Source organism: Falco punctatus (genome assembly GCF_963210335.1).
Source record: "Falco punctatus genome assembly, chromosome: 18".
Classification (NCBI taxonomy): Eukaryota; Metazoa; Chordata; class Aves; order Falconiformes; family Falconidae; genus Falco; species Falco punctatus.
In genome coordinates, this window is record NC_137598.1 from 5,829,874 (window position 1) to 5,857,722 (window position 27,849).

At 69.0% G+C, this 27,849-nt stretch overlaps 3 protein-coding genes across 6 annotated transcripts; 1 reads left to right on the forward strand and 2 right to left on the reverse strand.

Annotated features, from left to right (window-relative positions):
- The first annotated feature begins 487 nt into the window (after window positions 1-487).
- Window positions 488-3,603, forward strand: COPZ1 (COPI coat complex subunit zeta 1). 2 transcript variants are annotated; one of them, XM_080368931.1, is made up of 9 exons: window positions 488-648; window positions 1,566-1,634; window positions 1,951-2,032; window positions 2,146-2,237; window positions 2,533-2,588; window positions 2,872-2,949; window positions 3,048-3,099; window positions 3,229-3,267; window positions 3,512-3,603. In XM_080368931.1, the coding sequence occupies exons 1-9, from the start codon at window positions 631-633 to the stop codon at window positions 3,557-3,559; spliced, it is 534 nt and encodes a 177-aa protein (XP_080225057.1). In that variant the 5' UTR covers window positions 488-630; the 3' UTR covers window positions 3,560-3,603. The 2 variants fall into 2 exon arrangements, with proteins under 2 accessions (XP_080225057.1, XP_080225056.1); XM_080368930.1 differs by lacking the exon at window positions 488-648 and having other exon boundaries at window positions 1,530-1,634.
- Window positions 3,604-3,895: 292 nt separating this feature from the next.
- ZNF385A (zinc finger protein 385A) lies at window positions 3,896-10,269 on the reverse strand. The gene is made up of 8 exons (XM_080368916.1): window positions 10,119-10,269; window positions 9,764-9,872; window positions 8,791-8,889; window positions 8,171-8,315; window positions 7,878-8,096; window positions 7,313-7,479; window positions 6,756-6,848; window positions 3,896-6,323 (listed from the first exon to the last, which is right to left on the reverse strand). Exons 1-8 carry the CDS (start codon window positions 10,196-10,198, stop codon window positions 6,093-6,095), a joined length of 1,143 nt encoding a protein of 380 aa, XP_080225042.1. The 5' UTR covers window positions 10,199-10,269; the 3' UTR covers window positions 3,896-6,092.
- Window positions 10,270-10,958: 689 nt separating this feature from the next.
- ITGA5 (integrin subunit alpha 5) lies at window positions 10,959-25,939 on the reverse strand. 3 transcript variants are annotated; one of them, XM_080368885.1, is made up of 30 exons: window positions 24,539-25,939; window positions 23,413-23,540; window positions 22,851-22,963; window positions 22,614-22,740; window positions 22,149-22,210; window positions 21,835-21,880; window positions 21,486-21,611; window positions 20,902-20,946; window positions 20,761-20,804; window positions 20,516-20,572; window positions 20,321-20,373; window positions 19,993-20,201; window positions 19,420-19,611; window positions 18,939-18,984; window positions 18,763-18,870; window positions 18,259-18,314; window positions 17,995-18,146; window positions 17,780-17,917; window positions 17,171-17,238; window positions 16,941-17,091; window positions 16,546-16,638; window positions 16,388-16,467; window positions 15,836-15,916; window positions 15,644-15,749; window positions 14,483-14,635; window positions 13,893-14,000; window positions 13,479-13,592; window positions 12,800-12,901; window positions 12,333-12,455; window positions 10,959-12,037 (listed from the first exon to the last, which is right to left on the reverse strand). In XM_080368885.1, exons 1-30 carry the CDS (start codon window positions 24,736-24,738, stop codon window positions 11,969-11,971), a joined length of 3,150 nt encoding a protein of 1,049 aa, XP_080225011.1. In that variant the 5' UTR covers window positions 24,739-25,939; the 3' UTR covers window positions 10,959-11,968. The 3 variants fall into 3 exon arrangements, with proteins under 3 accessions (XP_080225011.1, XP_080225010.1, XP_080225012.1); XM_080368884.1 differs by having other exon boundaries at window positions 10,959-12,052; window positions 24,539-25,930; XM_080368886.1 differs by lacking the exons at window positions 10,959-12,037; window positions 12,333-12,455; window positions 12,800-12,901 and adding an exon at window positions 12,978-13,266.
- Between the last annotated feature and the right edge of the window lie 1,910 nt (window positions 25,940-27,849).

Genomic DNA, 27,849 nt, shown 5'->3' on the forward strand with positions numbered 1-27,849 from the left:
CATCCGGGTGGCCCCGTGCCCAACCCCCCACAGCCCCTGCCCCTCGCCTGGCCCCACTGCGATCCCATGGCCCCCCAGCCCCCTCGCGCATGTTCCCAGTGTCCTACTCACATCCCCCATGTGCCCCCTCGGTCCTTCTGTCCCCCCCCCGTGTCGTCCCCCCCCGTCCACTCATGTCCCCCCGTGTCCCTTCCCGACCCCAGAGAGGCCAAAGGTCACAAGTCATCCCGCCCATTAGGGGCTCGTGACCCTATTAGGGGTGTGGCCATGGACTGAAAGGGAACCGCTTCCGGCCACGTGTCTGGCGAACCGACCAATCATGGGATGAGCCCGGCAAAGGGGTGACGTCAGCGCTTCCCTGGTCACCATGGGAACTGCCCCGCCCCCTCGGCTTCCGGGAGTGCGGCGTGGCAGTGACGGACGGTATGTGTCTCTAATCAGCGACCGCCTCGGGAAGGGCGGGAAAGACCAGTCCGCCCTCCGCCCGCAGACGCTCAACGATTGGTCTGATCCGGCCCGGGCTCGTCCAGTCAGGCCGGAGAGGCGGTGCCCGGTAGCGTGATTGGCAGCCAAGCAGCCAATGAACGGCGGCCCCTCTTCCGGCTCCACGTCGGCAGCGGCGAGCGCAAAATGGAGGCGCTGATCCTGGTACGGGGCGCCGGGGCCGGGGCCGGGGGCCAGAGCCGGGGCCAGGGGGCGGGGCGGGGCCGTGGCGGGGCCGTGGCCGGGGCGGGCAGTGATGGGTAAGGCGGGGGCCGGGGAGCACCGGGTAAGTGTGGATGCCAGTGGGGGGGGCAGTGGGTGAATCGGAGGGGCCGGTGCGGTGCGTGGGGGGGTGAGTGGGGGGGACACAGGGGTAAATGGAGGGGGGTGAAGGGGGGGGACACGGGGTAAATGGGGGGGGTGAATGGGGGGGGCAGTGAGGGTCAGTGGGGGGCGCCGTGCAGTAACTGGGGACGAAGTGGGGGGCTCCTCCCCGCCCGTGGGCGTGGCAGTGCACACACACCCCCCGCCCCCGTGGTGGCCTTGTCCTGCCTCGGGGGTGACAACTCGCAGGGTGGCACCGGGGTAACCAACCCCACGGGGACCTGCTGGGGGTGGCCGTGGCCACTGGGGGTGGCTGTCAGTGGCCATCGGTGGTGGCTGGTGGCGACCATTGGTGGTGGCTTTGGTGGCCATCGGTGGTGGCCGGTTGTGGCCTAGCAGCGCCCGGGGCGAGGTTCTGTCCTACACTCCGGCTGTGGCTACAGGCAGTCAGTGCATCACAGAACTTGGTCCCGGGAGCTTGGGAGCACCCAGATCGACGGGGAACGGGGACAGGGATGGGGACACAGAGGTGGGGGCTGGGACTCCCCAGCCTGGCCTTGCAGCAGCCACCGCCCAGGACCCCCTGACCGGGACAGGGGTGCTGGGCACACTTTTTCCCAATGTCCTTAGTGCCATCGAGGCAGTGTTTGGACAAGGGGGTGTTGTGGTGCCGCAGGGTGTTCCCCCTGCTGGGCTGGGGGTGTCCATGTCCCTGGGAACGGGGTGGCAGCGAGATGATGGAGGCTGTGTCCCCGCAGGAGCCGTCCCTCTACACCGTCAAAGCCGTCATCATCCTGGACAATGATGGTGACCGGCTCTTCGCCAAGGTGAGGGGCCCGAGGGGGTGATGGTGACATGTGGACTGTGGGGATGGGGGCAGTGTGGGGATGCCACCCCAGGGAGACATGGGGACGGGGGGGCACCAGTGTGGGGACACTTGGTGGCACTGGGAGGGCTGGGATGCAATACACGGCAGGGACATGGAGGCTGTTGGGGTGTCACATGGCATGGACGGGGGGATGTTTGGTGGCACAGGGCAGGGACAGGGGCATGGGGACAGGGTTGGTGGCCTACAGCAGGTTGTGGGGGCTCCTTGGGGCTGGGGTGGGTGGCCCAGGTCCCCATGCACTGCTGTCCTTGCAGTACTACGATGACACGTACCCCAGTGCCAAGGAGCAGAAAGCCTTTGAAAAGAACATCTTCAACAAGACCCACCGCACCGACAGTGCGTGTTTTCGGGATGGGGATGTGTGTCCCCTGCGGGGGGCTGCCAGCCCCATGTGGACAGCAGGGCTGTGCAGGGGGGCCTGCAGGGGTGACGCCAGGCTGTGCCCACAGGTGAGATCGCGCTGCTCGAGGGGCTCACCGTGGTCTACAAGAGCAGCATCGACCTCTACTTCTACGTCATCGGCAGCTCCCATGAGAACGAGGTGGATGGGGGCACCCAGGGATGCTGGGGGGGGGGCACCCAGGGATGCTGGGGGGGGCGCACCCAGGGGTGGCAGAGGACACACACCCAGAGGTGGTGGGTCAGGGACACCGGGGTGGCAGGGTGTGTGTGATGGGAGGGTGGGGGCTGTACCAGGTACCAGGGCAGGGGACACAGAGGACACACCCAGAAAGGTCCTGGGGCAGGGAGGGGACACAGAAGGTGGCATCAGGTGTGAGGGGCCACCTCAAGGTGCCCGTCAGGCAGTGCCACCATGTGACCCCACTGTCCCCCAGCTGATGCTCACGGCTGTCCTCAACTGCCTCTTCGACTCACTCAGCCAGATGCTGCGGTATGATGGGTACGGGGCAGGGGGGCACCCGGGGGTTCCTGAGGGGCACCCATGGTCCTAGGGGCTGGTACATGGTGTCCTGGGGGGGACCCATATTCCTGGGGGGGACCCATATTTCTGGAGAGGCACCCATGGCCCCAGGGAGCTCTAGTGGGCTCCGGTATGGGTCGGGGGGACGCAGCAGGGACATCCTGGGGAGGCCCATCAGGCACTTCAGGGGGTCCTGGGTGCCTGGGGGGGGTGGGGGGTGGCTCTGGGTGCTGAGCAGGCAGAGCCCCCCCAGGAAGAACGTGGAGAAGCGAGCACTGCTGGAGAACATGGAGGGGCTCTTCCTGGCCGTGGACGAGATCGTGGATGGTGGGTGAGTGTCTGTGTACTCCCTGCTGGGGTCTGTTGTCCCCCCCAGGGACCCTGGGGAAGGGGTGCTGGGTGCTAACAGGTCTCCATTTCTCCCACCAGCGTTGTCCTGGAGAGTGACCCCCAGCAAGTGGTACATCGCGTGGCTGTGCGGGTACGGGGGGGGGGGGGGGGGGCGGGTCAGGGGGGGCACACGGAGGGTGCACAGTGAGGAACGGGGAGATGATGAGGGGGCAGTAGGTGCCCCACTCCTGCCCTGGTCACCCACCTCTGTGTGTTGCAGGGTGAGGACGTGCCCCTCACGGAGCAGACGGTGTCACAGGTAGGACCTGACCCCTCCAGGGCTGGCAGTGCCCCCCTCCCACCTCTAAGCCCCCCAACCAGGGCAGCTGCCTAGTCCTCAAGAGACACCTGGATGCCCCTGGCCCCTCCCCAACATCCCAGTGACTCCCCCCTTCCCAGGACAGCTCCCCACATCCCCTCTCCCTATGGTACCTATGGGTGCTGCTGGGCCCCGCCAGCACCCATGGGTGCCCCACACTTGATGCTGCCACCCCCCTCCACAGGTGCTGCAGTCAGCAAAGGAGCAGATCAAGTGGTCGCTGCTGCGCTAGCGTGGCCCCCCGTGGCCCCCCAACATGCCATTCCCCCCCAGTAACTCCTGTCTGCCGCCTCGTCTCTCCCTGCGCCACCCCAGTCTGTGTTGGGGGTGGGGACTCCAGGTCCTGGTGGAATGGGGGGGGTCTGGTGTCCCCCCTCAGTGAGGGGGTGTCTCTTGCCTGCCTGAGGGGCAGGGGCACGGGCACACGCATGTCCTTGGAGGGCACAGCAGGGCTGTGAGGATACACAAAGAGGAGACCTGGGGCGGGGGGAGGCACATGTGTGGGGGAGGGGGGGGCACATGTGTGGGGACTCCCTCAACCCCACTGGACACCCCCCAGACACGAGACTGAGAGCTCAAACCTTGTAATTTACTGGGGCAAAGCCAGGGCAGGGGGCAACATGGGGACAGGGAGATACGGGGGAGGGTAACAGGGCCCTGTGCCCCGCCCTCAATACCCACCCCACCCCCCACCCCCGGCTTGCTATTGCTTTGCTTAAATCACAGTATTGACTTGGGGGGGGCACTAATAAAATGGGGGGCCAGTACCAAGTGGGTGAGAGGGGCAATAAGGGTGTGTGGGCGTGTGTACAGTGAGTGGGGGGCAGTGCAAGGTTTGGGGGGTGGGGGTGGGCACAGTGCCGGTTGTGGCGATAAAGATGGGAGGGGCAGTGCCAAGTCAGGGGCAGGGGGGGCTGAAGTGATTACGAGGAGGGGCACAGTGATAGCAGCGCACAGTGGTGGGCGGTAAGGCTGGGGATGGGGCACAGTGATAGTGGGGGGCACTAAGGATGGCAGGGTCACAGTGATGGGGGTGCTGAGCTGGGGGGAGCACTAAGGACGGGGGGGGGGGGGGTCACAGTGATGGGGCAGTGCCAGGGGGCCTGGGGCAGTACTAGGGTTGGGGGGGGGGGGGGAGAGAGCACAGTGCTTGAGGGGCAGTACCTGGGGGTGGGGTGGGTGCTATTTACAGGGTGGGGGGTGCCCCAGCCTCCCCGCATTATTGCAATGGGCTGGGCCCGGAGGGGGGCCCCGGGGTGGGGGGTGATGGGTGCCCCCCCCCCGGGGCGTGTGCGGGGCTCACTGCCCTCAGTGCAAGAGGTCATGGCTTAGGGTTGGGGGGGGGGGCACCCTTGGGGTGGGGGGGGGCACCCCGGGGCTGGGGGGCTCCCTGCCCTGCGAGCCATCACTGATTGCTTAGCAGATCCCTGAGGTGCCAGGAGGGGGCACTGGGGACCCCCCCGGACCCCCCACCCCACCCCGGGGCGCTGGGGGTCCCCGTCCCCATGGGAGTTGTGCAGTGGGGCCGGGGGGTGGGGGGTGGGGGGCTCATAATTTTCCTGCCAAATATCCCAATTCCAGTTAAAAAATCATCGCTGAGCCCAAAGAGCAGCTGGGGTGGTGGGGGGGGCAAATCGGGGGGCTGTTGCCAGGGGACAGTTGATGGGCGCAGCCTGTTGCTGGGGTCAGCTGGTAGGTACCATCACCGGGGGCGTTGCTGGGGGGGGTTGCCAGGGCGGTTGCTGGGTACCATCACCAGGCAGGGTTGCCAGGGGTGGTTGCTGGGGCGGTGGCTGGGTACCATCGCCGGGGTGGTTGTCAGGGGTGGTTGCTGGGCTCAGTTGCCGGGTGCAGCTGCCAAGGCCCGTTGCCGGGCACTGTTGCCAGGTCCCTTTGTCAGGTGCGGATGCCAGGCATAGTTGCTATGCAACCGTTGCCAAGTACCATTGCTAGATAACTGTTGCCACGTACCGTTGCCGTGTGTGGTTGCTAGGTCCCGTTGCCGGGTAACCATTGTCAGGTCATCATTGCTAGGTCCCGTTGCCAGGTACCACTGATGGGCACGGTTGCTAGGTAACCATTGCCGGGTGCAGTTGCAGCTCATTGCCAAGTGACCGTTGCTGGGCACGGGGCCCAGTCCCATTGCCGGGCAACTGCTGCTGGGTCCCGTTGCTGGGTAAACATCTCTTGGTTGCCAGGCAACCACTGCTCAGAGAGTTGCTAGGAGCCATTGCTAGGTGCCCGTTGCCAGGCAGGATGCCAGTCCCGTTGCCAGGTAACCATTGTCAGGCGGGTTGCTAACTAACCATTGCTTGGGGGGTTTGCTGGGCGGTTGCCAGGCAGGTTGCTGGGTAGGTTGCCAGGTAACTGTTGCCAGGCAGGTTGCTGGGTGGGTAGATCCTGTTGCCAGGGGGTGTTGCCACGCAGAATTCCAGGTTCTGTTGCTGGGTAACCATTGGTGGCTGGTTGCTAGGATACTGTTGCCGGTAGTCATTCTGGGATGGTTGCTGTGTGCTGTTGCCGAGTAACCACCACTGCCCAGTTGTCTGACAATGGTCACCGCGTTGTGCTGTGGGGTTGCCAGGTGACCGTTGCCAGGTGGATGCTGGTTGCAGTTGCTGGGTGATGGTTGCCAGGTAACAGCCACTGGGCCCCGGGGGATGGTTGGGCACCAGTTGCTGGGTACCGGTTGCCAGGGGGTGATGGTTGGGTACCGGTTACTGGGTGGTTGCCATGGGGTGGCGGTCGGGTACCGGTTGCTGGTGTCAGTACGGGGAGAAGAGGAGGGGGGCGTGGGCGGGGCGCAGGGGCCCGGGGGCGGGGCGCAGCAGGGCGGGTGCCAGGGGAGGCCCGGGCAGGAGGGGGGGCCCAGGGGGGCGCAGTGCCAGCGGTGGGGCAGCCATGGCAGCGGCGGCAGCTGCCAGGGCCAGGGGGGGTGGCAGCAGCCCCCCCCCAGCCAGTGCCTTCGGCAGCTCCTTATGGAAGGGCAGCGGTGCCTGCAGGGGTGAGGGGGGGGTGTCAGAGATGGGGGGCGCCCCCTGGCACCCTGTAGTGCCTCCCCTGCCCCACAACGTTCCCTACAGCTACCCCCAGTGCCCCCACCCCCTACAGTCACCCAGAGATAGCTCTAAGCACCCTATACCCAAGCACACCCTTGCCCCCTAGGTGACCCCCAGGATACCCTACTGATATCCCAGCCCACCCACCACTCCACAGCACCCCCAGGACACCCTATAGATACCCCGGCCCACCCACCACCCCCACTACCACCCCCAGGACACCCTACAGCTACCTCCACACCCACCCCTGCCCCACAGGACGCCCCCAGGACACGCTATAGATAACCTGAGGCCCCCACTCCCCCATGGGAACCCCAGGAGACCCTGTGGGCACCCTATGGCCGCTGTGCCCCCCAGCCTCCCACTCACCAGCTCCGTGGGGGTCCGGGGCTTCTTGTGGCGACTCAGCAGCGGGTTGGGTTTTCCAGCCACGCCATCCCGGTGCCGCCGGCTCGAGATGTGCTGGGTGCAGAGGGGGCTCAGCAGGGGGCCAGGAGTCTGGCAGGGGGGCATGCTGGGGCAGGGGGTCCTCCAAGGGGGGCAGTTAGGGGAGCCAAGTGGGGCTAGGGGGTGCCAAAAGCATTTGGAGGGGGGTGTGTCTGGGGTCCGACAATGGTTTGGGGGGTCCCATGAGCGTCTGTGGGGGTTCTAGGGGTCTCATGGGGGTTTGGAAGGTTCTGGAGAGATCTCAGAAGGGTTTGGGAGGTGGGGTGGTCCTAGGGGGCTCAGCTGGGTTGGAGGGGGCTTGGGGGGAGGTCCCAGGGGGCTCAGAAGGGTTTTAGATGTCCCATGAGGTTCTTGGGGGGGGTCCCACCGGGATGGGGGAGGTTTGGGAAGGTCCTCACAGGGGCCTGAGAAGGGGGTATGGGGGGCCCAGGAGGGGGTATGGGCGGCCCAGGGGGAGGGGTTTGGGGGGCCCAGGGTACCTGCTTGAGCTGGAGCTCAGAGTTGAGGCGGACGTTGCAGATCTGGCAGTGGAAGGAGCGCTCGGGGGCCTCAGCTGGGGGGGTCCCCGCAGCCCCCCCCAGGCGCGGGAAGGCGCGGATGGGCCCCAGGCCGCTGCGTGCCTCCACCAGTGTCTTGTGCTTTGTCCCTGTGCACGGCGGGGGGGGGTGTCACCCTGTGCCCCGGACCCCCCTTGGGACCCCCTGCACCCCAGGAACCCGCTGGGACCTCCCCAGGAACCCCTGCACCCCAGAACCACACCACACACCCCCAGACCCCCCTGCACCCAGAGACTCTCCTGGGACCCCCCCACAGGAGCCTCTGCACCCAAACACCCCCACTGGCACCTTCCAGGACCCTGTGTCCCCCAGAGCCCCCTGTGCCCCCCACTTTGCTCTGGACACCCAGGACCCACCTGCACCCCCAGCATCCCCCAGTGCCAGCTGACAATCATCCCTGTGCCCCCACCCCACATCCCACAGACCCCCCCCGTGCCCCCTGTGTCCCCCAAACCCCCTGTGCTCCCCCAACCCCGCGTCCCCCCACCTTTGTTGTGGGCCTCCAGCTGTGAGAGGGAGTTGACGGCCACCTTGCACAGGGCGCAGTACAGCAGCCGCTTCGCCTTTGCCTTCTCCTCCTCCTCCTCAGACCCCCCCGCCCCCCCCCGCGCCCCCCCTGTTGCTTCTGCAGCTGCAGCCGGGGGGGGAACGGGAGGCGAGGGGGGCCCAGGGGCACCGGGGGCTGCAGGTGCTGGGGGCTGGTCACCTGCTGGCACGGAGAGAATTAACAGGGTACCCTGGGGACCCCCAGGTGGGAGGGCAAGGGGCGGAGGTACCCACCTGTGCTGTCAGTCATCTCCCCAGCTGCGGTGGGCACGGGGCCGGGGGTCCCTGTGGTGTCCCCCCCACGGCGGGCACGGGTGGCCTCCAGCCCCTTCAGGCGTCGCGCATGCCGGTTGCCCTGGTAGTGTGCTGCCGCCTGGCTCTGGGGACACCAGGGGCGCCGGGGGTCACTGCAGAGACCCCCACTCTGGGGACCTCCAACCTGGGCACCCTCCGCCCTGGGGTCCCCCAAGTCTGGGCACATGGCACCCACGTTGTCCCCCAACTCTGGGAACCCCCGCCCTAGGGACTCCCAAATCGGGGGACATTGCACCCAAGGGTCCCCCAGCTCTAGAGACCCTCACTCTGGGGACACAGGACACCCTGGAGACACAGCACCCCAGGACCACCAACCTGTGGACCCCCCACCCTGGGGACACAGGACACGGGAGGGGTCTGGTTGTGGGTGCCCAAGGGGGTCCCAGGCACCTGGGATGGGGGGTCCTGGGTGCCTGGGAGGGTTCCCAGGTTCTGGGGGGGGCGTCCCAGGTGCTGAAGGGGGTCCCGGGGGGATTGAGGGGGTTCCCGGTATCTGGGGAGGGCCCTGAGGAGTTTGAGGGGGGTCCCCGGGGTCTCACCTCAGAGTTGAAACGGATCTGGCAGACGCTGCAGGCGATGACGGGGCGCCGGGGTTTGCCCAGCGCCGCCCCCAGCACGGCCTTCGGCACCGGCTCCATCTGCCGCAGGGGGGGTCACGTCCTGCGGGGGGGCACACCCGCACCCCCAACCCCCCAAAGCCCCAGTACCCGCACCCCCCAAAGCTCCTAGAGCCTCCCCAGAGCCCTCCCACACCCGCAAACCTCCCCGGCAGCCACACTCCCAAATTCCCCAAACCCCCCCGCCCCAAGCGCCCAGCAGCCCCCAGCCACCCCTGGGGCACACGGGGCGATGGGGGGCGATGGGGGTGCTGGGGTCACCGTGGGGCAGAGGGTGGGGGGGGAGGGGCTGTGGGGCCGGGAGGGTGGCTGTAAGACACGGGGGGTGCTGTGGGGGGCTGCGGGTGCCAGCCGGGGGGCTGTAAGGCATGGGGGGGGCTGCGCGGCACAGGCAGGGCTGTGGGGGGCTGTGGGTGCTGGGACGGGGTGGTGGGGCATGGGGGGCGCTGGGGGGGGCGTGAGGCATAGAGGGTGCTGTGGGGGGCTGCGGGTGCTGGGCAGGGCTGTAAGGCATGGTGGGTGCCGTCGGGGGGGGGCTGTGTCTGCCGGGTCGGGCAGCCCCCCCCGCCCTGTTCCGTAGCGACTCAGGAATCTCTCCCTGCCCAACCCCGGGAGACCGGCCTCGCCCGCCCGCCCGGCCCCGCCGTGCTCCCCCCGGTGCCCCCCCCCCCCCGCTGTGCTCCCCCCCGCCAGCCCGGGGGGGTCCCGGCCGCTGCTCCCCCCCCCCCCGCTCCCCCTTACCCCCGGCGCGGCGGCGGGCCCGGTGCGGCGGGGGGGGGGGGGGGGGGGAGGGGGGATGGGGGGGGATGGGGGGTGGTACGGCGGCCGGGAGGGGGCGGGCCCGCGCGGTGACCCCTCCCGGCCGCCGTAGGACCCCCGGCCCCGCCGGACTCACCGCGGGCAGCGGCGGCAGCAGCCGCAGGGCGGCAGCGGCGTCGGGCAGCAGGAGGCGGCCGGGGGGGGCCCCCAGCGGCCCCGGGGCCCGCAGCATCGCCCGGCCCGGCCTGGGGGGGGGCACAGGGTGAGGGGCGGCCGCTCCCGCCCCCCGCGGCTCCTGGCGCCCCCCGCCCGGCCCGGCCAATGGCGCCGCGCAGAAGTGGGGCAGCGGCGGGGGGGGCAGCTGGAGGCGCGTGGTACACGCGTGTCGCCGGTCACGCGTGTCGCCGGTCACGCATGGCACCCGCAGCTTCCCCCTCCTCGCCACTCGCCGCCCCCCCCACCCCCCCCGCAGCGTTCCCGCGGTCACTCACGTGTCCCGGCGCGTCCTCCCGCCACGCGTGTCCCCCCGGGCCCGCCGCGCACGCGCACAGGCGCGCGGGCGCGCGCACATGTCGGGACACGCGTGGGCGGGCCGCGCGTGGGCGGTCGGTTGCCATGGGGACGGGCCCCTACCCTGCCCCACCCCTGCCCCGCGGGGAGCCCCGGCGGAGGGGAACAGCCCCGTGCCCCCCCCGCAGCCCCCCGTGCCTCCCCCCGCCCCCCCAGCTCACATTCCCGCTTCCCCCGCCTGACCTCAGCCTGCGGGGCCGGGACACGCGTGGGGCTACGGTGGGCACGTGCCCCCCCCCCCGACTCGGACCCCCCCGCACATGCGCCTTGCGACGACACCAACACCCCCCCCCCCCGCCCCCCCCGCCGCCGCGCGCCGGCCAGCTGCTGCGTCACCGGGGGGAGGGGGGGCGTGTCTAGGGGGGCTGGGGGCGTCTGGCGGGGCTGGGGGTGCAGGCGGGGTTTTGGGGGTGCTTGCTGGGGTGCTGGGGGGGGGGGGGGCTGGGGTGTGCAGGGAGAGGGCACAGGCCTGGGGGGGGCTCGTGGCGCCGGGGCCCCCCCGCCGTGCCGCGGGGGGATGAATTATTGATGCCGACGCGTCCCGGCTGCTAATGAGGGCGGTAATGGTGTCACCCGACACGCAGCACACGCGTGGGCGCTCAGCCGTGCCCTGCCTGGCACACGCGTGTGCTCCCCCATGTCCGACCTGGCACACGCGTGTGCTCCCCCCATTGCTGATCTGACACACACACACGGCCCCCCCATGACATGCATGTGCTCCCCCACCCTGCCACACGCATGTGCCCCCCCCATGCCACAGCTCTGGGTTGGACACATTTATTGGGGGGCCCTGAGGTTACCCCCCCTCCAAATTAAATACAAACTGAAGCCACACACACACCCCCCGGCGCCTGCCTGTGCCCCCTGGCCCCCCCAGCGCTAGTGCAACCCCCATCCCTCCCCCCCCCCCACCCCCCACCCCCACCCCCCGGCCAGGGGACGGGGACGCCCCGGGGACATGGGGGGGCGGCTTTGCGCGTGTCGTCCCCCCCCCTGCCTCCGGGTGCAGGGTCAGTGCAAAGTGAGGTGCCCATGGTGGGGGGCACGGGCAGTGCAGCACGTGCTGGGTGCCACCGTGGCCAGGTACCACTGCCGGAGGGTGACACTGCCACATGGTGTGTGTCCCCCACTCCTGTGCCAGGCGCACTGATGATGCTGGCACCAGCGCCCGGCGCGGTGACGGTGCCTGGCCGTGTGTTGTCCATCCCACCGGTGTCCTGGCTGCGGTGCTGGTGCCCAGGGTGGCAACGCCAGTAACAGCAGTGATGTCACTGGCATGGCACCGGTGCCCGGGGTGGCAATGCCAGTCACAGCAGCGATGCCACTGGCACGGCGGCGGTGCACACCATGGCGGTGGTGTGCCGGTGCCCGGTGTGGTGGCTGTGCCCAGCATGCAGGTTGTGCCAGCTGATGGCAGCTGCGCCCAGCGTGGTGGCTGTGCCCGGGCTGCTGCCGCTCAGCACAGTGGTGTCCAGCGTGTCGGTGACCGTCTTGGCATGACCCCACGTGCCGGTGGTGGCAGCACCCAGCCGGCTGGTGACGCCTGTGCTGGTGGTACCCAGTCCAGTGGTGACGCCTGTCCTGGTGGGACCCAATCCAGCAGTGCTGGGACTGTTGCCAGCCGGCACGATGGTGTCCAGCGTGTTGGTGGTGCCCAGTACGGGGGTACCCGGTGCGTCGGTGCCCAGCCCGGCAGTGCTTGTCCTGGCGCAGTGCCCGGCGGTGCGTGGCCCACAGTGCGGTGGGGTGACACCGGTGGTGCGGGGCCCCGTCAGGCCTCCGAGGCCGCCTGGGGCTTCAGCTGCGCCTTCTCCATGGCCGTGCCATAGGGCCCCGAGCGCTTGAAGAAACCCAGCTGGGGGGGGTGTCAGGGTGGACCCCTGCCCCCCATGTCCCCTGGGACCTCTATGGACCGGCGCCCCCCCCCCCCCCCATGTCCCTGTGCCACCCCCAAGTCCCTTGCGCACCCACCATGTCCCTTGTGCCCCCCCATGTTACTGCACCCCTCCATGTCCCTGCACCCACCCCCCCATGTCCGTCCCCCCCCCAATGTCCCTTGTGCCCTCTCGTGAAGACCATGTCCCTTGTGTCCCCCATGGCCCCTGTGCCCCCCCCATGCCCCCCCCTAGACCCACCTTGTAGAGGCCGTAGCAGAGCAGGGCGAGCAGCAGCAGTCCCAGCAGCACTGCCAGCACCACCACCCACACTGGCACCCCGTGGCCGCCCTCGGCGCGTGCCCACTGCAGCCCTGTCAACACCTGCCACCAACAGCGCCACCCATGAGGTCACCTGTGGGGTCACCCCACTCCCACTGCAGCCCCATCACCACCTGCCACCCCCAGCATCACCCACAGGGTCACACTCACCCACCACCCGCTGCAGCCCTGTCACTACCTGCCACCCACAGCGTCATCCATGGTGTCACCCCATGGCCACACCAGTCCTGTCCCCACCTGCCACCCCCAGCATCATGCGCAGTGCCACCCATGGGGTCACCCACCACCCACAGTATCACCCCACACCCATGGTAGCTCCATCCCCCACCCCACCCCCCAGGGTGCCTCCTGTGTGTCCGTCCCCCCCCATCCCCCCCCCCCATCACCTGTAGGCGCTGGCTGGGGTAGTGCTGGGGCCAGATGCGGTACGGCAGCCGCAGCACCCGGTACTCAGCCTCACAATGGAGCGCCTGCACCCGCGCCTCCCGCTGCAGCACCCGTTGATCAGCACTCTTGGGCACTCACGGGCACCCACATGGCACCCATGGGGCACCCACGGGCACCCACATGGCACTCGTGGGCACCCGAGGGCCCCCATATGGCGCCCACGGGCACCCACGGGGCACCCACTGACATCCGAAGGCACCCACGTGGCACCCGTGGGCACCCACGGGCACCCGAGGGCACTCACAGGCTCCTGCATCCAGCACCCACATGGGCACTGTGGTGCCGGGGCAGCCGCTTAACCCTCCCCCCCACTGGTGACAAGGGCACCCACCCTGGGGGGCTGCGGCGCAAGGTGGGTCCCAGGATGGGTTCAGGATGCTGGAGGCACCAGGGGCTGGTGTGGGTGCTGGGAGGGAGATGCCTGTGTTGGGGTCCTGGAGGGTCCCAGGGGGGTCCCCAGGGGTTCCAGGGAGGCCTGGGGGGGGTGTCCCAGGAGGTCTCATGTCAGGGGATCCAGGGGGGGGGCTGGGGGGGTCCCAGGGGGCCTCATGTCAGGGAGTCCCCGGGGGGGTCTCGGGGAGGGCCCCAGGAGGTCTCGGGAGGGTCCCGGGGTCTCACCTGCCGCAGGGAGGGGGCCCACAGACGGAAGGCCAGGCGCAGGCTCACCCGCTGCTGCTTCTCCAGCCCCCCCATGGGGCAGCTCAGGCGGAAGCACTCGGCCTCGGGGCACCCCTGTGACCCCCACGTGTCACCCACAGCACGGACACCCATGCCACCCACAGCCAGGTCACGCCCCCACATCATCCACAGCAGGGACAGCTGCCCCCCCAGGTGTCACCCGCCTTGGGGACACCCGGCCCCCCAGACATCCTCCGCCTTGGGGACACCCAGCACAGCAGTGCCACACTGTGGGGACAGCACACCTCGGGGGGCACGTGCCAGGCTGGGGGTGCCACAGGGCTGGGACACACACACACGGACGGGGACATGCAGGCAGAGGGGACGTGGGCACAGGGACGTGTGGGCACTCACCAGGGTGTAGGGGGGTGCAGGGGGGCTGCTGCCCCGCGTGTCCCTGGTGACCACGTCCCCTGTGTCCCGGCGCTGCAGCCCGTGTGCCTCAGGGCTCTGCTCCTGCTCCTGTGGGAGGGCACAGCTCTGGGGACAGCCCTGTCCTGCGGCCACCCCTGCGGGCACCCAGGGCCAGGCCCTGCCACCCCCAACCTCCCCCTGCCACTGGTGTCCCAGTGCAACCCCATGTCCCCAGTGTCACCCCATGTCCCCAGCACCCTCCAGTGCCTTCCAGTCTTCTATCTCCCAGTGCCACTCAGTGTCACCCAGTGTCTCCAGCACCCTCTAGTGCCCCCCAGTTCTCCATCTCCCGGTGTCACCCAATGTCCCCAGTGCCATCCAATGCCCCCCCCACGTCCCAATGCCCCCAGTGCCCCCCAGTTCTCCATCTCCCAGTGTCACCAGTGTCACTTAACATCCCCACCACCTCCCAGCGCCCTCCATTCCTCCATCTCCCAGTGCCACCCAGTGTCCCCAGTACTCTCCAGTCCTCCATCTCCCAGTGCCACCCCATGTCCCCAGCACCCTAGTCCCCCTCCCTGCGGGCGCACCGCCAGGCGCAGGTTGTCCAGAGGGTGACTGGTGGAGCAGTTGCGGGGTCCTGAGTGGCCAGTGACATAGAGGAGGGGGTGGCCCCGGTAGCTCAGGGGACAGCTCAGCTCCAGGGTGCCGTGGCTGATGGCGCTGGGACCCTCGTTCACTACCTGATGGCACCGGGGGGGGGGGGGGGGGAACACATGGCAGCGTGGGGTGACACCCACAGCATGGGGACATGGCGCCCACAGGGGCACCCATGGGCACGGGGACATGGACACACGTGGGGTCAGGGACACAGGGACCCCTGGGGTCGGGGACACAGGGACCTCTGGGGTCGGGGGACACAGGGACTCTCAGTGTTGGGGACACAGGGACCCCTGGGGTCAGGGACACAGGGACTCTCAGGGTTGGGGACACAGGGACCCCTGGGGTTGGGGACACAGGGACCTCTGGGGTCGGGGGACACAGGGACTCTCAATGTTGGGGACACAGGGACCCCTGGGGTCAGGGACACAGGGACTCTCAGGGTTGGGGACACAGGGACCCCTGGGGTTAGGGACACAGGGACCTCTGGGGTCGGGGGACACAGGGACTCTCAGTGTTGGGGACACAGGGACCCCTGGGGTCAGGGACACAGGGACTCTCAGGGTTGGGGACACAGGGACCCCTGGGGTTGGGGACACAGGGACCTCTGGGGTCGGGGACACAGGGACTCTCAGGGTTGGGGACACAGGGACACCTGGGGTTGGGGACACAGGGACTCTCAGGGTTGGGGTCACGGGGACACCTGGGGTCGGGGACACAGGGACTCTCAGGGTTGGGGACACAGGGACCCCTGGGGTCGGGGACACAGGGACTCTCAGGGTTGGGGACACAGGGACTCTCAGGGTTGGGGACACAGGGACCCCTGGGGTTGGGGACACAGGGACCCCTGGGGTCGGGGACACAGGGACTCTCAGGGTTGGGGACACAGGGACCCCTGGGGTCGGGGACACAAGGACTCTCAGGGTTGGGGACACAGGGACCTCTGGGGTTGGGGACACAGGGACTCTCAGGGTTGGGGACACAGGGACCCCTGGGGTTGGGGACACAGGGACCCCGGGGTTGGGGACACAGGGACCCCCGGGGGTCAGGGACAGGGACCTTCAGGGTTGGGGACCCAGGGAACCCCCCACCTCATAGATGTGCTCCACGGGTGGCCCCAGGTCCTGCAGCCGCCGGGGTGGCTGCTCAGCTGTCCAGCCCCCCTCAGGGACAATGACAACATCAGGCCGTGACACCCTGGGGACACAGAGAGGCACGGGGGGGTTGGACAGGGCTCAGCACCCCGTGCTCCCCTCGGACCCCCCAGCGGGGGTGGCACTCACCCGAAGGCAGAGAGGCGGGTGGCTGCCCGCACCTCCAGTGGCACTGTCACCACCTCGCTCTGCGAGTTGTTGGCGTTCTTGCTGCCGGCACACGGGGAGGGGTCACGGCATGCGCCCCCCCGGCTGCTGGCACTGGGGGCACACCCCTCCCCAGAGACCCCCGCAAGCCTGAGCCCCGGTGTGACCCTCTCCCCAAGTCTGAATGGGACCCCCCCACACACCTGTGGGACTCCCCTCAAAGGTCCCGGGTGGGACGTGGCAGGTTGGACCTCCAACACCCCAGGGTGCCCAAGGTGGGACCCCCACGCCAGAGTGCCCCCCCCGGTAGGATCTCCCCTGACCCCCCCCCAACCAGGATGCCCCACCGCGATCCCTTAGCTAGGACTGCCCCCTCCCAGGACCCTCACTCCAGGATGCGCCAGGGGGGACCCCCCACCCCAGGATACCCCAGAAAGGACCCCCCACCCCAGGGTGCCCCAGAAAGGACCCCCCACCCCAGGGTGCCCCAGAAAGGACCCCCCACCCCAGGGTGCCCCAGCTGGGTCCCCTCACCTGCGGATCTGCAGCTCAAAGCGGATGCTTTTGCTGCTGTCACTGAGGTGGGGGACAGTGAAGCGCAGCCCCCCCCAGATCTGTGGGCAGAAGGGAAGGGGTCACGCTGGGCCTCCCAACACCCCCACATGCCCCCACCCCCCGTGCCCCCCACTCACGCTGGCACCCGCCTTCATGGGGTTGCCCAGGTCGCAGATGAGGGGGCTCGAGTTGTTGCCCACCCCAAGCTCACAGCTCAGTGCAGAGAAGTTCTGAGGGGGGGGGGGGATGTGTCAGAAGCAATGGCACTGGGGGGGCCCACAGGGCACCCACAGATGCCCACCCCTGCGCACCCACCCCACCCCTGCGGACACCCCCATGCACCCACTCCATGTCTGAGGGCGCCCCCATGTACCTGGGGACACCCCCATGCACCCACCCCATGTGTGGGGGCACTCACGGGCACCTGCCCTCTATCCAAGGGACACCCCCAGGTAGCCACCCCATACCCAGGGGGCACCCCCTGACCCCCCACGCACCCACCCCACACCCTGGAGCACCCCTGCACACGCACCCCATGTGGGCGCAGCACCCCGGTGTACTGGGCATGGGGGGGGGGGCGCACGTGCAGCTCGGCCTCGTAAGCCCCCCCCTCGCCCTGGTTGCGGGCATTGAAGGTCAAGTTCAGGCTGTTGCGGTCTCCCAGGTAGACGGCGTGGCGGTCCCTGTGGGGGACCCTGTGTCACAGCCACCCTGTGCCATGGCCCCATGGGGTCCCTTGGGACCCCCCAGCCCCCCTCTTACGCAGATGCCTCCAGCTGCAGGTCAGGCACGCAGACGTTGTCCTCCCCACAGTCCAGCTGGATGTGAGCCTGCGTGGGGGACACAGGGACAAAGGGGGACATGAGTGTGATGGAGGCCATAGGGGACATGGGGACAAAAAGGCACACAGAGACAGTGGGGGGCACGAGGGTGATGGGAGACATGGGGGACACAGGGACGATGGGGACACAGTGACGGAGGGATGCAGGGGACAGTGGGTGACACAGGGACAGCAGGTGACATGGGCAGCGGGTGATGTGGGACAACAGCTGATTCAGGAGACAATGGCTGGCAAAGGCGTGACACTGGGTGCCACAGGGTAAAACTGGGTGCCATGGATGGCAGAAGGTGCCATGGGGTGACAGTAGGTACCACGAGGTAGGACAGGGTGCTGGGGGTTGGCACAGGGTGCTGGGGGTTGGCACAGGGTGCCAGGGGGTGACAGTAGGTACCACGAGGTAGGACAGGGTGCTGGGGGTTGGCACAGGGTGCTGGGGGTTTGCACAGGGTGCCAGGGGGTGCTGGGGGGTGCCAGGGGGTGCTGGGGGGTGCCAGGGGGTGCTGGGGGGTGCCAGGGGGTGCTGGGGGTACCTTGGTCTCCAGTCGGGTGCGGGTATGAGCAGCCAGGACTGGATGCAGCCCGTGGGTATCAGGGGGCGCGTGGGGGTCCAGAGCGAAGCTCAACCCCACGGCGATGGGTGACAGCTTGTCCCGAAACTCTGACTCGTTCTGCCGGGGGGGGTGACACAGGGATGAGCAAGGTGGGGGGGGTCCCACTAGGTGCCCCCCTCCCACTCCTGGCATACCCGCAGGAAGACAGCCATGGTGTGGCAGCGGGTGCCGGCGCCATTGGGGACAGGCAGGGTGAGGGTGCGGGTGGGCTGCCCCCCCGGGAGGAACAGCGCCCGCCGCCCCCCACCAGCCTTCGCCCCATCCATGCTCAGCTCCACCGTGAACCCTGGGTTGGAGGGGGGACACCCATGTCAGGGCCACTGGCATCCAGGGCCCCCGGTGGCCAAGGGTCCCTGACATGTGTCCCCCCCCATGTCCCCTGTCCCCCCCACACTTACCGATGGGGCCGGGCAGGTGACGTCCCGAGGCGTTGAGGCAGAAGCTGACATTGATGCTGGAGGGGTGGGAAGGGGGGACACCCATGGGACCCCCCTGCCTGCCCCATGGGTGCCCGAGCATACATGTGTGTGTCCCATCTCCCTGTGCCCCCCTCAGTGCCCCCCATCCCTCACTGTCCCCATGAGCTCTGGATGGACCCCACTCTGCACCCCCCATGGTGTCCCCTGTACCCCCTTGCTGCCCCCAGACTGCTTGAGACCCCACCCAAGTACCCTCTACCTCCTTATCCCTGGGATGTCCCCAAGGCCACCATACCCCTACTTGTCCCCATGTCCCCAGGAACCCCCTCGGTGCAACCTCCCCAAGGAGAAACCCCCCTCAGTGCCCTCAGCCACCGGGTTGCCCCAGTAACTCCCTCCTCACCAAGGTTCCCAATGTCCCCAAGCCCCCCACGTGACCCCTCAGTGCCTGTCCCTGTGCCCAGTCCCCCCAGTGTCACGCACCAGGGGACGTGAAGGCCGGTGCCCTCCAGGACACAGCTGCGCTCCTCCGGGTTGAACATGGTGGGGAAGACGCTGAGCATGGCGCTGGCGTGGACGATGGGACGGCCCCTGGGGACAGGGCATCAGGGACAGCCCAGGGACACCCGGGGACACCCCCCCAGGCTGGTGGCACCCACCTGTACACCACGGCTGTATCCACCCCAAAGGCACCCACGAGGAGGTCTGCGGGGAGAGGGGGACAATGGTGTCACCAGAGATGGGGTGACACAGCCAGGAGGGGTGGCAGTGGTGGTGGGACACCCGTGGGGGGAGGATCTGGGGATGGGTGTCCCCTTCATGGGGTGGCATGGCCATGGATGAGGGTCCCCAACCATGGGACACCCACCATGGGGACATCTGGGGCCGAGTGTCCCCTCCATGTGGTGGCACGACCAGGCTGGGGGGCGGGGGGTGTCCCCCCAGCTGCTGGGCACCGATGGGAGTGGCAGAGACAGAGCTGGGTGTCCCCAACTGCTGGACACCCACAGGGCAGGACAGATGGGTCGGGGTGTCCCCCACCGTGGGGTGGCATGGACAGGCTGGGCGTCCCCAGCCGCTGAGCACCCTGGGGTGGGGCCCGGGGGGTGCCCACGCGGGGGTGCCGGCGGGTGCCCCTACCTGGGTAGCCGTTGCCGTCGAGGTCCGTGGCCCCACGCAGGGCGGCTCCGAAGAAGTCGGGGTGCCGGCCAGGCGCCCAGTGCCCCCGCAGCACCTGGGCTGGCTGGGGGTGCAGCCCAGCCCCCCGCCCGCTGTAGATGTACACCAGCCCCTGCCGGCCCTCGGTGCCCAGCGGGGCCCCCACCGCCACGTCTGCACCATGCCGCTCAGAGGGGGCACGGGGGGCCACGCTCCCCCTGGGCACCCCTGTGGCCCCCTAGAGCCCCGGCAACCCCCCCCCCCCGTGCCACCCTGCGGTGCAGGGACCCCCCGTGCCCCGTATGGCCCCTGTGCCACCCTATAGCTTGGGCACCCCGTGCACCCTGCGTGCCCCCCCTCTGCCCTGGGCACCCCACGCACTCCCTGTGCCCCCTCCCCAGGCACCCCCACCCTGGGCACCCCGTACACTCCCCGTGTCTATACCCTGACTCCCCCATGCCCCCCACCCCCGGGGCACCCCCTTCCCCACCCCCAGCCACCCCTTTACCCCCTGTGCCACCTCCCCCCCTGACCCCCCCCCCCCCAGGTACCCACCGTTGAAGCCGTCCAGGTCAAGGTCCCCCAGGGGGGCGATGGCACTGCCGAAGCGCCCGAACTCCTGGGGCCCGGTGAGGGCCATGGCGGGGGTGGGCAGGGCCCCCCCGGGCAGCTGCAGGTACAGGTACACCCTGCCCACCTCCTGCACGCGCCCCTCCCCCGTCCGCGCCATGAAGAGGGGGGCCCCCACCAGCAGGTCAGCCAGCCTGCGGGCAGCGGCTGTCAGCCCCCAGCCTGCGGACCGCGGCGTGGGGGGGGGGGGGGGGGCACCCATGGGTGCCCGGCGGGAGTACCCATGGGGTGGGGGCTGGGGGCATGCACTCACCCGTCGTTGTTCACGTCCGTGGCTGCCACTGCGTAGCCGAAATACGCTGCCATCTGATGGGGGGGGAGCGGGTAATGGGGGGTGCTGGGGGGACCCCCCGCACAATCCATTCTCCCCTGCACCCAGCACCCCGCAGGGGCATCCAGCAAGCTGCCTGGACGCCCCCTGGGCCCCCCCGGACACCCCCAGCCCCACCTGCTCCCCTGAGAAGTTGTAGAGGGACTTCATGTTGGTGCCGTTGAGGATGGTGACCTGGGGACACAGGGGACAGGACACACTGTGGCAGTGGCCAGGGAGCCTCATCAGCTGGGGCCCCCTGCGCCCCTCCATGTCCCCTGTCCCCCCAACGGCCCCTGTGTACCTGTGTCCCTCGTCCCCTCCATGTCCCTTACGACCCCCATCCCCTGTCCCCCCCACATCCCCCGTCCCTGCAGCCTTACGTAGCCATAGGTGAGGTTGCCCTTAGGGACACCAGCCACAAAATCTGCAAGGGACAAAGTGATCCTGTCAGGGGGGTGTCCGGGTGGGGGGGCTGTGGCACTCCCATGTCACTCTCCCACTGGCACCCCAGTGGCACCCACCTTGTGTTGTGTCCCCGCTGAACTCGCCAACTGCCACCGAGTAGCCTGTGGGGTGGAGAGGTGTCAACTGTGTTGTCACCTGTGCCACTGATGCCACCCTGTGCCCAGTCCCTGTCCCCTTGTGCCCCCCGTGTCCCCATGTCCCCTGCATCCCTGTGTCTCCCTGTGCCCCTGTCCTGCATCCCTAAGCCCCTGTGTCCCCATATCCCCACGTCCATCCCTCTCTCCCCTGTCCCCATACCCTGTGTTCCTGTCCCCTATGTCCTCATGCCTCATGTCCCTGTCCCACCATGACTCCCACACCCCCATGCCCCAAGTGTCCCTGTGCCACTGTGTCCTCATGCCTGTTTCCTCTGTCCCTTCTGTCCCCATGCCCCTGTGTCCCCATGCCCCTGTGTCCCCACATTTCCCATGTCCCCATGCCCCTGTGTCCCCATGCCCGTGTCCCCACATTTCCCATGTCCCCATGCCCCTGTCCCTGCCCCCCACAATCTCCCCTGTCCCCATGCCCCTGTCCCTGTCCCCCCCACCATCTCCCACGTCCCCACGCCCGTGTCCCCCACACTCCCTGTCCCCAGGCAGACCCATGTAGCTGTCATCGTGTGTGGGGGCTGCCTGGCGCGTCTGGAGCTGCCCAGCCACCTCCTGGATGAAGTACTCCGGGTAGCTGGAGGCTGTGATCTGCTCCTGCGTCGCCGACATCACCTGCCCTGGGGGCACGGGCGGCCCCTCAGCACCCAGGGGTACTGCCCACCGTGCCGGGCTGGCAGGCAGGGTGGGCAGAGGCAGGCAGGGGGGTACTTAGGGGCAGGCAGGTGGGGGGGGTAGGGACAACCGGAGGCTTCAAGGACAGGCAATGACAGGCAGGGGGGTGCAGGGACAGGCAGGGGTCTCTCAGGGGAAGGCAGGGTGAGGCAGGGTCTGGGGTCTCACCTTGCCAGAAGTAGCTGCCAGGCCCCCCCAAGAGCACCCGTCCTGTCTGCAGGGAGACCCGGGGGTGGGAGCCTTCAGCCTGGGGCACCCGTCAGCACCCCCTATATGCTTCCAGACCCCTATATACACCCCCCACCCCCACATACCCTATGTGACCCCCATAATGCCCCAATGTACCCCTGCCTCTTCATGCCCCCCATCCCTCACCCCCCCATCCCCATGACACCCTCTATCCCTTACCCCCCCACCGCCATGATACCCCCCTATGTCACCCAATATCCCCTGTGCCCCACCGGTGCCCCCCATGTCCCCACCTGGGTGAACTCTGCGCTGAAGCCCCCCTGGCAGTAGCCCTGCCCCGCTGCAGAATTCAGGTCTGTGGGGAGAGGGGGGCAATGGTTGGGGGACCTGGGGGGGGGAGGCTGAGGTCCCATGGGCGCTAGCTGGGGGGCTATGGGGATGTCACTCATTGGGGTGCCAGGCTGGGGGTGCCCAGGGTCCCATGGGTGCCAGCCTGGGGTCCATGGGGATGACCCCGCAGAGGCACCAGGTAGGGAGGATGCTGGGGGGGGGGTCCCTGGGTGCCAGGTAAGATCCAGGGGGGTCATCCTGGCAGTATCAGGCACAGGAGGTGATGTCCAGGGACCCAGGGGCACCAGGCAGGGGGGTCTGGAGATGTCATCCATGGGTCCTGGGCAGGCAAGATGCCCAGTGGTGCCACCTATGGATGCCAGGCTAGGGGGTGCCTGGGGGTCTGGGGGCAGGGGGCGGGGTCCCACCTGAGCGGCAGGGTGCATACTCCACAAACTTTGAGAAGTTGCCGATGGAGAGGAAGCAGGTGCCCACTGGCTCCCGTCCCCCCCCTTCCTCCTTGGGGGGGCTCCAGCTGTACAGTGGGGCACAGGCCTGGGGCAGGGGGGAAAGAGGGGTCTGTGAGTGGTGGGGGGCACAGGGGGTCCGCACACAGACAGAACCCTGCCCCCTGCTTCCCCCCCAACCCCCTGTGCCCCCCATACCAGGATGGAGGCGTTGTGTGCCCGCACAGTGGCCCCAAACCACTGCAAGGACTTGAACTCGACGGGGTCGGGGGTCTCTGTGCTGTTGCCCCCGAAGTCATGGGTGCGGGCTCCTGTGAGGAGGGGGGAAGCAGGGGGTCAGGCCAGCACTCACTGCCCCAGCACCCATGAGACCCCTGCCCCAGCACCCACTGCTCCCCCCCAGGTTTATCATTAACCAGGCAGGACAGGAGCCCAGAGGCAGTGCCAAGGCCACGGGGCCAAGAGGGGTGGCATTGAGGATGATGACGTGGGGCTGGGGGGGCTGTTCGAAGGGCCCACGGGGGGCTACTGCGTCCTATGGGTGCTGGGGGCCGTGCCCCTGTCGCCATGCAGTGCATGTCCCCAGGCCTGGCTGTGTCCTGTCCCCATGCCCAGGGGGTCCCGTCCCCACCTATGTCCCCATGCCCCTTTCCCCACCCTGTCCCCATACCGGAGGGGTCCTGACCCCACCCGTGTGCCCACCCCTGTCCCCATGCCCCCACCCGTGTCCCTGTCCCCATCGGTGTCCCCCTCCCCTTACCGATGTGGTCAAAGTCGATGGGGGTGCAGTCATCACCGGGGGGCCAGGGGCAGTGGTAGACTGCCCCCCCCTGGGTGACATTGGGCTGGCTCGTGTTGGCTTTGGGGGCACCCACCAGGATGCTGACGCTGGGGGGGGTGTGCGTGAGTGGGATGCTCGGCGGGGTGGCTGTCCCCATGGGGACACGGTGGCTGTCACCCATGGGGCACTGGGGGGGCTCGCAGAGGAGGGAGGGGGCCCAGGAACCCTGGTGGGGCGTGTCCTGGGGGGAGGGAAACCCCTGCCCCCCCCCGGGGTCCCACGGGACCCTGACTCAGCCTGGGTGACCCCTTCCGGCTCTGTGGGAGAGGAAGCGCTGAAAGCACCCACGGCCAGAGGGGGGGGGCGGGGAGGGGGCCCACCCGCCATGGGGCACCCAGGCCCCGCAGCTGGGGGACACCAGTTTGCCCTCCCCCCCCCCCCCCCCCCGGGTGTGGGTCACGCGTGGGGGGCAGGGCCATTCTCGGACGACCGGGTCCCCCCGAGCCCCCACCGCCCCCGGGGGCAGCTCCTGACTCCGGTTACAGGAAACGCTCCGGCCGGGGCAACGGGGCCCCGGGACCCCCGGCAGGGGCCGGCGGGGGGGGACGGGGACGGAGCCGGGGCTCAGCCCCCGCCCAGCGCCCTGAGCCCCGCCGGACACCCCCGGGGCTGGACCGGTCCCGGTCCCCGTTACCCCGGCCCAGCCCCCGGTCCCACCCCGTTTTCGGTACCCGCCCCGATGTCCCGTTCCCGCTACCCCGTCCCGGTCCCGCCCCGATGTCCCGTTCCCGTTACCCCGTCCTGGTCCCCGGTCCCGTTTCCCACTGCCGGTTCCCGCTCCCCGGTGTCCCGTTACCGGTCCACCGCCCCGCTCCCGGTTCCCATTACCCGCTCCCGGTCTCACTGCTGCCCACTTGCCGCCCCCGCCCTGCTCCCGGGGCCGCTCCCCGTCCCGCTGGGCCGCTCCCGCTCCCGCTCCCCGTCCCCGCCCGGTGCCCGGTGCCCGTCCCCGTCCCGGCTGACGGGGCCGCTTCGGGTGCCCGGACCCGTCCCGGTGCCGCTCCCAGTCCCGTCCCGTCGCGGGGCCCGGGGCCGCCGCCGATACCTGCGGGGCCGGGGCAGGTAAAAGTCCAAGGCGAAGCCGAAGAGGGACCCGGGGGCCCCGCGGAAGGCGACGGGCCGCGCCGCCTCCAGGTTGAAGGCAGCGGCGGGCGGCGGCAGCAGCAGCGGCAGCAGCAGCGGCAGCAGCGCCCGGGGCCGGGGCCGGGACCGGGGGCGGCGCGGGGGGGCCGGGGCCGGGGCCATGGCGGAGCGGGGCTGGCCGAGCTCGGCGCTGCCTCCCGCTCCCGAGTCCCCTCGGAAAGTGCCCGGGGGGGCCCGGCCCGCCCCGCCCCGCCGTGACTCACCGGGGAGGAGCCAGAGCCCTGTCGGGCACCGGCACCGACACCACACCGGGGGCACGGGGCGCCGGGAGAGGCCGGGGAGGAGCGGGACATCAGGGACAGGAATAATCCTGGGGCACCGGGACGCTCCGAAGGGGCCGGAACGTCGGGGATGAAGACACCCGAGGGGCACCGGGACACCCCGGGGGCACCGGGGCACCTGAAGGGCACCGGGACACCCTGGGATACCGGGACATCAGGAATGGGGACACCCTGGGGCATTAGGACACCCAAGGGACACCGGGACATCAGGGACAGGGAATAACAGGATACCCTGAGGGCACAAGGACACCGGGGACAGGGACATCGGGACACTGGATACTGGGGACCAGAGCCCTTGAGGGGCACCAGGATGGACACTGGGAACAGGGACACCAGAGACCGGGATCCCCAGGGGGGACCAGAACACCAGGAACATGGACACTGGGGGGATACTGGAGAGACCAGGACACCAGAAATTGGGACACCTGAGGGGATGGGGACACTGGTAATAGGGACACTGGGGACCACAACACACTTAGGGGTACTGGGACACTGGAGAGGACTGAGACACCAGGAACTGGGATACTGGGGCCTCACCAGGGGGAATGGGACACTGTGGGGACAGCGAGAGACCAGGGGAGATGGGTGCCCAGGTGGCAACAGGACACTGGGGATGGGGACACTGGGGAGGGATGAGGGGACACAGGACACTGAGGACAGGACACCAGTGAAGGGACTGGGACAGGGGACGAGACCCCAGGTGACATGACGGGCAGTACACTGGGACAATGGGGGGGATGAGAGGACCTGGGGGTCATGGGGGTAGGGGCAGGACAGCAGGGCATGCTGGGACACTGGGACACAGGACACTGGGAGTACTGGGACACTGAGAGGACAAAGGGACACAGGACACCATGGGGCACCCGGGTGGGACAGGCACAAGGGGATACGGGGATACACGTGGGGACACAGGGCACTGCGGAACACAGGACACCAGTGGGACACTGGATGACACGGGGGGGACACACAACAGGACACTGGGGATGTGACCTGGAGACAGGAGAGGGACAGGGCTGGGCGGTCGCGGGGCTGGGGACCGCAGCGGGGAGGAAGGGGACGGGGACGGGGGTGGGGGGGCCGGATCCGGCTGCTGCTTCCTGGAAGGAACCAGCGGAAACAGCCGGAGCTGGAGCCATTCCCACGCGGCTGCACAGAGGGGCCGGGACCCCCCACGAGGGGACACGGAGGAGGGTCACGGGGTGGCCACCAGCACCCCGGGCCCCTGCCCCACAGTGGGGTCTGCGTGCAACGGGGGGTGGTGTCCCCCCGGCAGCACCTTTGCTGTCTCCACACGACTGTGCACTCACAGGGTCCTGTTCCCCACAAGTGTGCAAATGGTGCACACCAGCCTCTCGCTCCCCACGAGTGTGCAAGCCGTGCGCGCCCACCACCTCTGAGTGTGCAAGTGGTGCACCCCCGGCCTCTCCCTCCACCCACACATGCGGATGCTGCGAGCTCCCTGGCCCCTTCACACGTGCGCACAGCTGCCCACCCCTCCACAGGCTCGTGCAAAGGGTGGGATGGGGGGGACGGGACCCGCCCCCCCCCCCCCCAAGTGGCCCCCATGCGAGGCGGGTGCCCGAGTGTGTGAGGGGCCGGGGGGCGTGCGCAGGGGGCTGGGGGCCTCGCACGCCTGCCACGGGGCCGGCTGCATTCCTGCACCGCTGATGCAATGGCGCCCGCCACAGCTGGGCTGGGGGCTCGGGGGGCTCAGGGTCCTCCCTCTGTGACCCCACCCATGTCTAGAAGCCTGGGTCCCCTGCCCAGCACCCTGCCATGGGTGCTCCACCACCACTGCCCCCCCCCCGGGTGGGTGGGTAGATGCATGGGAGGTTGCACATGCACTGCGGGGGTGCAGGGGGTGCGTGTGCCCCCCGTGGGCACAGTGCCTGTGGGGACAATGGGGACATTTCCGTGGCCGTGTGGGGGGAAGTGACGGGTGGACGGCGAACAATGCGCCGGCGCCGGGGCCCTTCCTGCCCTTACATGCCTGGCCCTGCACTGGCACCACCCTTGTGCACACGTGTGTGTCCCAGCTCCGTCTCCTTGTGCATGCATGTGTCCTGACACTGTCCCCTCACATGTGTCCTGACACTGTCCCCTTGTGCACACGTGTCCTGACATTGCCCTTTGTGTATATGCTTGTGTCTTGACACTGTCCCCTTACACATGCACATCCTGACACCGTCCCCTTGTACACGTGTGTCCTGACAACACCTCCTCATGTACACACGCGTGTCCTGTCCCTGTCCCCTTGTTCACACTTTGCCCATGTCCCCCTGTGGGTGCCTGTGGTCACAGACTGCCCCACTCGTGCCTCAGTTTCCCCCATGTTCTGTGTCCCCCCCCAGGCCTGGAAGAGTCTGACCCAGGGCCACTCAGCCCCTTAGGTGGTGTGTGTCCCCACAGATTCCACCCCCAGGACACCCCATGGGCACCACCCCTACTGTCCCCATCCCCAGGACACCCTGTGGATGCTGTCCCCATGGTCCCCCAGCCCCTCTGGGGATACCCCATCGGGTGCCAGCCCCATAGTCCCACCCCCAGGACAACCCACACACCCCCCTGCCAACACCCCATGGCTGCCACCCCCACGGCTCCACCTCGGGTGGGGGGTCAGGGCTCGGATGCTCCCGGCTAAGTATGGCCAGTGCTGGGGAACGTCCCTGAGTCACTGCGGGGGCTGGGGGGGCATTGGGCCTGACTCACTGCCGCCACCAGCCCCTATATAGCCTGGGCCGACAGCAGGGCCACGTCACACCCCCCCCTCTCCCCCCCCCCTCCCCCTCCCCCTCAGGCTGGGGCAGCGGGGGGGGGCGGGGAGAGCCTGGGGGCAGCCATAGGGTGGCACCCCCAGGGGCTGGGGGGCTGTAGGGCAGCGCCGTGGCACCCTGATGAGTTTGGGGGGCACAGGACAATGATGCCCCATGGG